At 46.0% G+C, this 10,615-nt stretch overlaps 1 protein-coding gene across 3 annotated transcripts; it reads right to left on the reverse strand.

The window, feature by feature from the left end:
* Positions 1 to 5,505: 5,505 nt before the first annotated feature.
* Positions 5,506 to 7,858, reverse strand: Mid1ip1 (MID1 interacting protein 1). 3 transcript variants are annotated; one of them, XM_042269017.2, is made up of 2 exons: positions 7,729 to 7,858; positions 5,506 to 7,237 (listed from the first exon to the last, which is right to left on the reverse strand). In XM_042269017.2, exon 2 carries the CDS (start codon positions 6,992 to 6,994, stop codon positions 6,437 to 6,439), a length of 558 nt encoding a protein of 185 aa, XP_042124951.1. In that variant the 5' UTR covers positions 6,995 to 7,237; positions 7,729 to 7,858; the 3' UTR covers positions 5,506 to 6,436. The 3 variants fall into 3 exon arrangements, with proteins under 3 accessions (XP_042124951.1, XP_006976961.1, XP_042124952.1); XM_006976899.4 differs by having other exon boundaries at positions 7,525 to 7,800; XM_042269018.2 differs by lacking the exon at positions 7,729 to 7,858 and adding an exon at positions 7,325 to 7,456.
* Between the last annotated feature and the right edge of the window lie 2,757 nt (positions 7,859 to 10,615).

The raw sequence follows: 10,615 nt of genomic DNA on the forward strand, positions 1-10,615 counted from the left end.
GGTGGAAGAGTAGTCAGGTTTTAATTGGCCCTATTGAGCTCACCTACAAGCTATGGCATTCTTTACCTCAGCAGTGTGGTATTCAAGCGGGGGGGGGGGGGGGGGGGGAGGCTGCAGAATCTACAAAATTAGATTTTGCTTTTGAAAATGTCAAATGAATCACATCCAGCTCATCCTGTTAGCTGAATGCTCCTTGCTCAATGTGTACATATCAATACTAGTAAAATTGATATTGAGAAGAAAATAGATTACAGGAAATGCCCCACCCTCAACATTGTTTATTCAGCTTGCCAGAATAAAGAAGTGAGCTGGGCCTCTTAATGCAAGCCTACAATTCTAGCTATTCTGGAGAGTGAGGCAGGACAATCACAAGCTCATGGTCTACCTCAGCTACAGAGATAGTTTAAGGGCAGTCTGGATTTAGTGAGAAATAGGTTCAAATTAAAATATACAAAAAGGTCTGCAATTATGTCTCAGTGGTAAGGTGTTTGCCAAGCATGAGAAAAGGCCTTGGTTTCGACCTTCAGTACTAAACAAACAAACAAAGAAACAAACAAAACTGGCCTCTATGTTTTGCTAGTATTTTCTCATCTTTTCTTATCTGCAATGTTAGAAAACACTTTTCCTTGACAATTCAAGACCAGAACGTTACTATCTATTAAAATGTATATAAGTGGTAAGGGGATTCTCTAATCTTAATTTTTATCAGTTTCAAGTTAGACACAGTGGTAGATATGTTTAAATTACTAGGCAAAGGGATGCAAGAGAAAAGAAAGAAGCAATACAATATTTTTAAAAAGCACAAAATATGAGAAGATACAAAAGGATGTTCTTTTAAAAATAGAGCATCAAAACAGGAAGGGCTGAGGAAGACAGTTGTGGCTTTACTGTGCCTCATTTAGACAGATGAACAACTTTTATACTCTAGCTGGACTGAGACCTTTGATCCTAAAATGAATACACCTAGTTAAATATAAAAGGATGGAGGAATTGGAGAAGTTCAGTCTTCAGTTTCATGGAAGACGTATCTGTCTGAGTCCTAAGGAAATGCCTTTGCTGTTTTCAATAATGGAGCACTAACTGACAGGTGGGTAGGGAAGTACTGTGTACAGAGGTGAGTTGCCTTTCCTTTATCTGCTAGTCTCTAAAGTAAGCATCTTTCTTCAATGGAGCAAGGGGATTCCTAAGTATCGTGGGAAATAGGGAGAAAAGTCATGGACTCTTCATTTTTTGAAACTGAAGAAGCCTTGAAACTCAAGCTGCTTTCATCTCATCTTTCTGGTGGCTTCACACCTTTTCCTGAGGCCGGGAAGGCAGCAAAAGAGAACAAATGGGGCCCCTAATTTGCACTCCACTTCTCTCTCTTCCTATTCAAGATCTGCCTTGCAGTGAGAAGGATCAAATCTATGGAAAGCCCTGTATGTGCACCCAGGTCCTTTCCACAAAGCTCTACGAAGCCTCAGACCTGGGTGCAAACACCTACAGCCCAAGCACACTGGGAAGAAAATTCAAGGTTGGTGGCTATGAGGATCCTGAAATGGGCTTAGGGTCATGCACAGGGAGTCTGAGCATCCAGAATTTGGTCTAAAAGTAGGATGGATCACACGTTCTGAGCATTCCATCTGCTCTAAGGACTCTTTGCTCCATGGAAAGTGACAAGAGACACTGTGAAGTCCCTCTAAAGGGTGGGTCCAGGGCAAAGGCAATGGTTATATGAGGCAAGGGGAAGTATTAGCTTCCAGTTCAAGAAGCAGTTGTTCATGAGCTGAACAAGGATGACACCAACAAACGTGGATGGGGAAAAGCCCATGAGGCCAAAACAATACACAAAGAACTTCAGACAACTGAGGAAAGCTGGGAGCAGGAGAGGTGGCCTTCCCCAGGGAAGAGCACACAATTGTTTGCTCAGTGCCAAACAGTCAGCCCTGAAAACATGCATACAAGTAACATTATATGGACTCAATAGGTTATATTTAGGAATATATGTGTATCTACATATGCATATCTACATGCAATAACAATTCAATTAAAAAGAGGCCAGGGTATTAGTGACGCACACCTTTAATCCCATCACTTGGGAGACAGAGGCAGGTGGATCTCTGTGAGTTCGAGGCTAGCCTGGTCTACAGAGCGAGATCCAGGATAGGCACCAAAACTATACAGAGAAACCCTGTCTTGAAAAAAACAAAAACAAAAACAAAAGGCCAGGGATTTTAAAGAGAGCAGATAGGGGTATGTGGGAGGGTTTGGAGAAAGAAAAGAGAAGGAAGAAATGTTGTATCTAAATTATAATCTCAAAAATAGACAAAGAACAGTTGTTGGTAGTAGATTATCCTGATATCTACCTCACAGTGTGTTCTATACAACTCCACATGACCTAGAGGTCCAAGTCAAGTGTGTGGAGTAAATGAAGACCAAGCTTTCCATTCCCTTGAGCTATTTTTAAATGGACATGATCTTAAAGAAAATTAATTTTCAGCTTAAATGATCACAGTAAATTACATAATTTATTCTTCATAAAAAAAGCTAAACTTTCAAACTTAAAGAAAAACCCTAGCATTTTATTTTAAGCGACAAACCCATTATTCCATGCTTCTATTAGCTGAGAACAAAAACCTTTACCTCCAAAATTTTAAAGAGAGTGCTCATTTTCCCATTACTTTATCTAAAATTCTTTTAAAAGTAAATCATGAAAGGATGTAATGGTTAGTAAAAATTTAACAGATGCCCCATAAAAAGATTAATTTGTTTATAAAGGTTTATGGTATAAATTTTGAGCCTGAAATCAACTGTAGCTATGTGCGAACATTTGAGTAATGCTGAGGACATTAAATAAGAGGGAGAGAGAGGGACAGAAACACTATTGAAGAAGGATTTTTGAAGTCAGGTGAGGTGGTAGCACATGCCTTTGTGAGTTCGAGGCCAGCCTGGTCTACAAAGAAGAGTTCCAGGGCTGTTACACAGAGAAACCCTGTCTTGGGCATGTTTCTTGTTTGTTTGTTTGTTTTGTTTTTTATTCAAAACTAAAAGAAAGCAAGTGATAAGGTATATACAAATAATCCTAACTTTCAGTTTTTAAAAACTGTCAACTGCAGATGTTTCCAAATTGGTGAGAGAATGATGTTGCCAATTGCTGTGACATGCTCTCTGACATCAACAGCAGGAGTACGTTAGGCAGACTGCTAAGGAATACGTGAAAGTAAAATGTGAAACTGCCCATGTGAGCAAAAGCTGAAAGCTGGGGGAGGGGGCAAAACCAGTTTTTTAAAAGTGGAAGTGGGAGGTCTTGTGCAGAAAATTGTTATCAAATGTAAATATTTGGGGGTGGTCAATCTAGTCGAGGCTGTTCCCTCTTGCCCAGCTCATCTGTCTCTGCCTTCTCTTCTGTCATAAACTGCCTTGGACGTGGACTTTAAGAAGTAGTTCTTTTTTTGGGGGGGGGGCGGGACACTTTCAAGACAGATTTTCTCTGTGTAGTTTTAGTGCCTGTCCTGGAGCTTGCTCTGTACACAAGGCTGGCCTCGAACTCACAGAGATCCACCTGCCTCTGCCTCCCAAGTGCTAAGATTAAAGGTGTGTGCCACCACTGCCCAGCAAGAGGTAGTTTTGCTGAGATCCTGGAGGCAAGTGCCTCCAAAATAGTCTGCAAAGATGAAGTCACATACTCCTTTGCTTCTGAAAGCAAGTAAAACTATAAATAGCTTGGGCACTTTAACGGGTGAGTCTTGTTCTGGACCTGTCCTGGTTTTACTTCAAAATTAATATTGAATAAAATAATATCAGTAGACTAGTGCTTAGTTAACCTGGAAAAATTCTAAAAATCCAATGTTCTGTAACAACAAATCATATTCGTACTAGGTGAGACTCATTGGCATATGCACACACACATATATGAAAATATTTAAAAAATAAAAATTGTTAGCTTTTTGCCAGTTGTGTATCTATTGTTCCCCCAGATTTTTCTGAATACATGTTTCAATTAGCATCTCATGAAGTTCTTGTCATCACTTGCTTAGAGTATGTCTTGGTTTTGAATCAGGTTCTCCCTTATGACTTTGGGGAAATGGATGAATCAGTTTTGTATGTTACTTAAAATAATAGTTTTCCTTCCAGTAGACATATTTAACTCTCCTAGCCTGTTACCACACTTGAAGTCAGGCATAATAATGAAAATGCTTCCTGGGCTTGCAGTGAGGATTTGATGAGATGGTAAACAGAGTATTTGATCCTTGGAGGAGTCCTTAGGCACCAGAGAACCTCTTTAAGTTTCTCATTTACTCTAAATATTTTTCATGCTACCATTTCCTTCCCTGCTCCTTATTCTCCATGAAAACATGAGGCTTCGAGCAGAGAGTTAAATACCCACAATACGTAGGGGCAGGAGATTTATATACACAATTTTCTAGCTCCAAAGTCTGTGTTTCTTTCAACACTCATTGCTTCTGGAGTTGCCTTTAAATTTTTGTTTGCACTTTGATATTTCAAAGGGAAAAGAAAACAAGTGTAGGTATACCTGACATTTGGTGCTGGCCAGCTTATCTTCATATATTAACAATTAACTTTCTCTGGCAACAGGCAGACATCCCAGTCTGGAGACTTCCCCATTTTTTTCACTGCTGCAAAAAGCTGATAATGGACTTGAACTGCCCCGGCCTACAATGCCCGCCCACATGCGCGCGCGCGCGCACAGCACACACACACACACACACACACACACACACACCAAAACTGATATTTTTTTTAACTGTAAAGTTGTATAAAATTTAAATTGAAGTCCATCGCCCCCACGACTTCCTGTGAAAGCTAAGGTTGGTCTGGCATTTATCACCCCGACAACGAAATAAGGAAAATGCTGTTTCACTGTCCCATCAAGTCTGAGGAGCATCATAATGCTATCTGAAAAAGTATCCCTAAGGGACTTAGGGCAGCAGCCTTGATCAGATCTGCTGTCCACAAGTGCAGAGAGGGTCACTGAAACGCTGGACACTGCCCAGCAGAACTTAGTACTCTTTGGGGAAGTACTGATGAAGGGCATTGCTTATGTTATGATCTATTAAAATACTGCCCATGGTTAGCATACATGATTTTTAAATAAAGGCCTCTAAGGTGAGTGCATTTCCATTAGCTGTTTTTTTTTTCTGATGTTGTTAATGTTTCACTTGTCCATAGTCAAGTGAAAGTTCCACCTTTAGGAGTTTTTAGGCTTCAAAACATTTGAATTAAGTATTTTGATAAGCTAGCCAAATTGGTTGAAAGATACAATAAGTACTTTCACGGATACTTTGAATATTTATGAACTTCTTGTTCGGGTATCTGATCCTATCTTGGAACTGAATTAGAAGAAATCTTACCAGTAGCTACTGGACAAAACTAAATAGTTGTAGAGATGACTACCTCCCCCGCCCCCACTGGAAATATCAGAGAGAAAATACTTACAGTCAGCTAAATTTCTTTTTAATAATTTGGCCACTCATTGGTGGATTAAAGAGCAACACACACTTGTCCGATTTAGTGAACACATCTGCTTTTTTATTTTTTAGAATATAGTCTACATCTGGATTAAAAAAAGTTTTAAATAAACAAGACATATAACAACAGTGGAGCCCTTCATCATTCTACGTACAACACGGATAGAATGTCAGTTGGTTCCACTTTAGATAAATCCACTTTCTCATAATAATGTTATTATTTTCGCTGGCCGAGTGGCAAGCTTCATCCAAGCTGGCGCACAGCCAGTTTACAGACACGGGGTGGGGGAGGGGCGGCGTGAAAGGGATGGGGTGCCACAGGACTACTGTACAGTGTAACAGAAAATCATTAATAAAGTAGTACCGGTTACCGACAGTGCTGCTTGTGCGCTTATCACAATGGAATCGACGAAGTTTCAGAGCAAAGAGATTGGAAATACTTAAGACAGGGTCACTGTTACAAAAAGAAAATAGTGCAAACAGGAAAACTGACGCAATCCTAGCAACGCCAGGGCCTCCTCTTGCGGCTCAAAGCAGGGCGGGCAGGAGGCTGCGCCCCGCCTCCCCCCTGCACCCGCACCCAGTCAGAAGCTGCCCTCCCATGTGTGGCAACCCAGCGCTGTGCCCTGGCATGGCCCTTTCTCAGACCCTTCTCTTCCGGAAAGAAAACAGAAAAGAAACCCCAAGAAAGGCACAGGCTGAATGAAGGACGTCGGCCCAGTCCCATTCCCACCAACACAGAGCAGGCCCCCTCCGGGGGTCCTTGAACCCCCCTCTCTGGCGACTACTTTCCTCTGCTCTCGCGATGAGGCCCTCTTTTCCACACAACCCCCCCACCCAACCACGTACACAGCCCAACTTTACAGTGTGCCCTTCGCCCCACAACCAGGAAGAAAATAGCTTGGAGGAAAGAGAGGGGTGGGAGAGCCAGCCGGAGAGGGTACTGGGCAGCGGGGAAGAGACCCGCCTCAGTGGCCCCAATTACTGAAGCCGATCTCCTGCTTGTATCTGTTGGTGAGGATGTTGGCTTTGCGGGTGAGTTTGGAGAGCACGGTGTGCAGCCCGCGCAGGTGGTAGTGGAACTGCTGCTCCAGATCTTCCTCGCCCGCATCTGTGCTCTCCAAGTGGCTCAGGCCCACTAGGATGTCCTTGGACTTCCAGGTGCTCTCCTCGCTCCCGGCCGGCGGAGATGATGGCTGGTGCAGGACTCCCCACTCGATGTCGTTGCGGATGGACTTGAGCAGCACGTAGTGGCTATACATGTCCCGGGAGGGCGCGAAAAAGCTTCCATTGGCGCTGCCGGGGCTGGGGGCCGGGGTCGTGCGCTCCTCCAGGCAGCTGCCACTGCCTCCTACCTCCACGCCGACCTCGACCTCGTTGTCTAGCTCTGGCTCGGAGAGGGGCACGTCGCGCAGCAGACTGGGCACCATCACGGTCTGGTCCATGTTGTTCACCGCGCCAATGAAGCGATTCATGGCGTTAAAGAGCGAGTGCTTCTGGTTGTAAGTGTCGCAGATTTGCATCATGGTGGCCGAGAGGGTGCGGAAACACTGGGACGCTGGTAAACCGAGCTAGACCGCTGGCGATGCTGCCTTCAAGCGCTCTCAGGGGCCGGGGCCGGAGCCTGCTTGTAGCCGGTGACGCGGGATTCCCAGATCCTTCTCCGCCCTCTGTAACTCTGGTTTCTGTCGCAGCCCAGCCCTTCGTGATGCGCGGCTGCTCCTAGCTTTGGCTCGCGATGACAGTGGGAGGCTGGGTCTAGCCTTGACCTGTTTGGGAGAAAGAGACGGAAAAAAAAACCACATTACCCACCCGGTTATGGTGCCTGGCGCCCCTTGTCCGCGCGATGCTCTCACCCTGGCTACTGCTGGCTGGAGACGGCGCCAGGGTGGCTCCCTGAGACCAGGCAGTATCACCTCCGCCGATGCTAGCAGAGGACCTTTGATAAAAAAGGAGAAAGGATCTCCCCCAGCCCGGACTCTCCCGTTTCTCCCTTCTAAAACCTGAACGAAAGCAACCATGTTAGCCGGGGCAGCCACAGGGCGGGAACACCCACCTCTTGCGCTGCGAGATCTCCCGGTTCTCAGTGTTTGTGTTGCGGACGGTGGCTGCCCAAGGGCGCTGCTGCGGTCACCGATCGGAGTGTGAGTGCGGGTGGCGGTGGCTGCTTCAGCCCCCTGCCCATCCCAGGTACTCAATTTATAGTCCAGTAAAGGTGTCCCAGGCACCCAGGACCACCCCCGAAGTCTCCTCCTCCTACCTCCTTCAGCAGCACAGATAAAAGGTCCCAGCCCTGACCGCGAGTAACACTCGCCCAACCCTTTCTGCCGCGGGGGCGGAGCACGCCGGGCGGCTCCGCCTCTCGCCTGATACCCGGGCTAAGGCTGGGCGACCCAGCAGGGCAAGGGAGGGTAGGGCTGAGAGGATGGAGAGGCCGCGCCCCAGCACCAAGCCCTGAGCAAGCTGGTTGGGGGAGGGAGGGCGAGGCACTGAGCCCAAGGAGCCGCCGTCCAAACCAGAGGGCGGACTGGCGCGCGGGCTGGGCGGGCTTGGCGCGCACTCGCCGGGTGGGATGACCGGAATGCATGTGTGTCCGGGTTGCAAAAGATCCCCTCAATGCGGGATCTAGAGTGGCTGCAGCCGGGAAACTTAGCTTCAGTTTATTATTAGACGTCGGGTAAGAGGGACTCACAGCGGTCCTGACTCCATATCGGGAGTCTTATGTAAGAAGAGTAGCAGGACACGCCGGATGCACGTGGACACATGATGCTCTCACCAGGGCCCTGGCTGTGGTCAGCTGCTGGGGAATGGGAGTACTGAGGCATTGCTTCCCTCCTGGCAGGGTCTTTCCTACTACTCATGCCAGGTATGAAGTGCACCCTTGTCATCTGATCTATAGATTCCCTCCCCCTCGCACTAGGGGGATCAGAGCATAGCAATAGAGCCCAAACTGGGGCCTTGTGGCCTTTTGGCTATCAAAAAACAAACAAATAAAAACAACCCCCCCCTAAAAAACTAGAAAAAGGTATCAGAGGTTAGGCCAGGTGTTCGGTGTATCTCATCATTTAACAGAAAAAAATGGGAGTGTATCCAATAACTTTGTGGAGTGTGTGTGTGTGTGTCAAGTGCTCCTTTCAAAAGATAGTTCTTAAGCAAGGGTTACTTAACAAGGCCTTAGCTGTGTACCACAGCCCTGGATGGAACTTTCAAAAGTTTTAACATTTTACAACTTCACATTAGGGTTTCCAGCCTCAGCCCATACTCGTTTGCCTATTTCACTTCCTACATCCCTCATCTTCCAGTCTGCTCTGACATTCCTACAGATAATTATGACTCAAGCTTCTAATTTTAAGTCTCTTTCCTCCTTTCCTCTAAAATCATTGGGGGAGGTTTTGGTATGGCATTCCCCTGCAAGACAAAAAGTGCCCCCAGACAAGGAGAAACACATAGGCCTTTCTCGCTCTTTCTTGAAGGACCTGTATTGCCTACTGAAAACCACGTTTCTTCCTAACTTTGAAGGGACAGCTAACTTCGCCACAAGGACTGAGAAAAAGTCACTGGTGACCACAGAAGCCAGTCTGGGGAACTTCACTCCAGCTTACTAGGTCTAGATTATAACCCGTGCTTTCTTTGGTTTGGTTTTTTTGAGACCAGGTTCTCTCCAGCTAGACTGATTTGGAACTACAGCTGTGGCTGAGCTTGCCATCCTTCGGCTTCTGTGTTCCATGTTTAGAAGTGAAATAATGTTATCTGCCCTAAGGAGATCAGTGGACAAAAGCATGTGTATAGGGGGAAAGGTGCGTTATGTAAATCATCTCACCCTTCTCTTTTTGTACACAGACTTGTAAACTTCTCCAGCCTCTCCGTTTGTCAACAAAGTCGAGTATGTCCCATGTGAGACATTTTTCCAGTGTTTCTTTAACAATAGAAAGGAACTTCTTGGGTCATGGCAAAGATCATTGTTAGGGTTCACTGAGCTAATGCAGGTAAAACTCCCATTGTGTACATTATAAAGTACAGAGATTAATTGTACTTGGTATAGTATAGGACTTCATTCTAATCTAGAGGCATTGTATGTGAAGAGTCTGAACCCTTAAATATAGGGAAATGGGCTAAGATGAACCAGAGATACCCACCCCCCCACCCTCCACGCGCACACCCAATCACCACCATTTCTTCGGCACAGGAGAGTATAAAACAGTGCAGGCTTGTTTTAAACCTTATGCCAGATGAGATCCAAAAAGGAAGGCTCTGGGAAAAACAGATTACCTAGTTTCCAGTAGTTAATTTTTCTCATAATTTGAAATGTAGTTTGACCCCATCCCAGACTCTCTGGATATTTCAAGAATGCACCCTGATGAAAACCTGGAGTTGTTTTGAGTTATTAAACGCTGGAATCCTGCTTTTCTCTGCTACTTGGTCCTAACAATGTGATTAACAGCTCACGGAAAACGGAAATCCAAACTCTCTAGCAAAGGGATCCCACTCTGAAAGGAAGCCCAGCCTGGGAGAAAACCCCTAGCCCCTTCTCTTTGGCCTCCATCCTTCCTCAGAATCAATTTCCTTCCTTCTTTCTGGATCCCCCAGTGCCTTGACTCTCTGTGGCTGTTCTACACATTTCTTAAACTATCAGATGATGGCTCATGCACCTGCTGGCAAAACTTCCCAAACCGGGCCTCCCAGCTCCCCCCTGCCCACACAATAACTCACACCCACCGGGTAACTCCAGAACGAAAAGGTCTTCAGGCCAGAGCTCCGGGCCCTTGGAATCACCCCACCGCCACCCCTCCTGCCCCAGCCAATCAGAAAGCTTCCGAGAGAGTTATGCAAATGAACATGTGGCCCTAACCAGTCAGAAGCCACAGACCCTTCCCCCAAGTGTCCTCTTTCACCCCAGCCCTGAAGAGCTAATGGCAAGCGTCCCTGGCAACCGGCCTGCAGCCAGTTTTCCCCTAATGCAAGGCTGTAAAAAAATAAAAAAACGATTCCCGGGGGTCACGTGGGTACTAAACGGGTTGAGCCAGGCCCAGTAAAAAGTAGGCAGCTTCTCTGGTTGCTCCAGTCACCTTCCCTATCTCGATTTGGAACCGACTGAAAGTTCCCAGCAACCTGTCCAAAGACTCATTTTGCCTAATGAGAACCTTAGT

This window comes from Peromyscus maniculatus, chromosome X, assembly GCF_049852395.1.
Source record: "Peromyscus maniculatus bairdii isolate BWxNUB_F1_BW_parent chromosome X, HU_Pman_BW_mat_3.1, whole genome shotgun sequence".
Classification (NCBI taxonomy): Eukaryota; Metazoa; Chordata; class Mammalia; order Rodentia; family Cricetidae; genus Peromyscus; species Peromyscus maniculatus.

Excerpts from the sequence above, each read along its gene's own strand:
- Mid1ip1 (XM_042269017.2), bottom strand. The coding sequence starts at position 6,994 with ATGATGCAAATCTGCGACACTTACAACCAGAAGCACTCGCTCTTTAAC.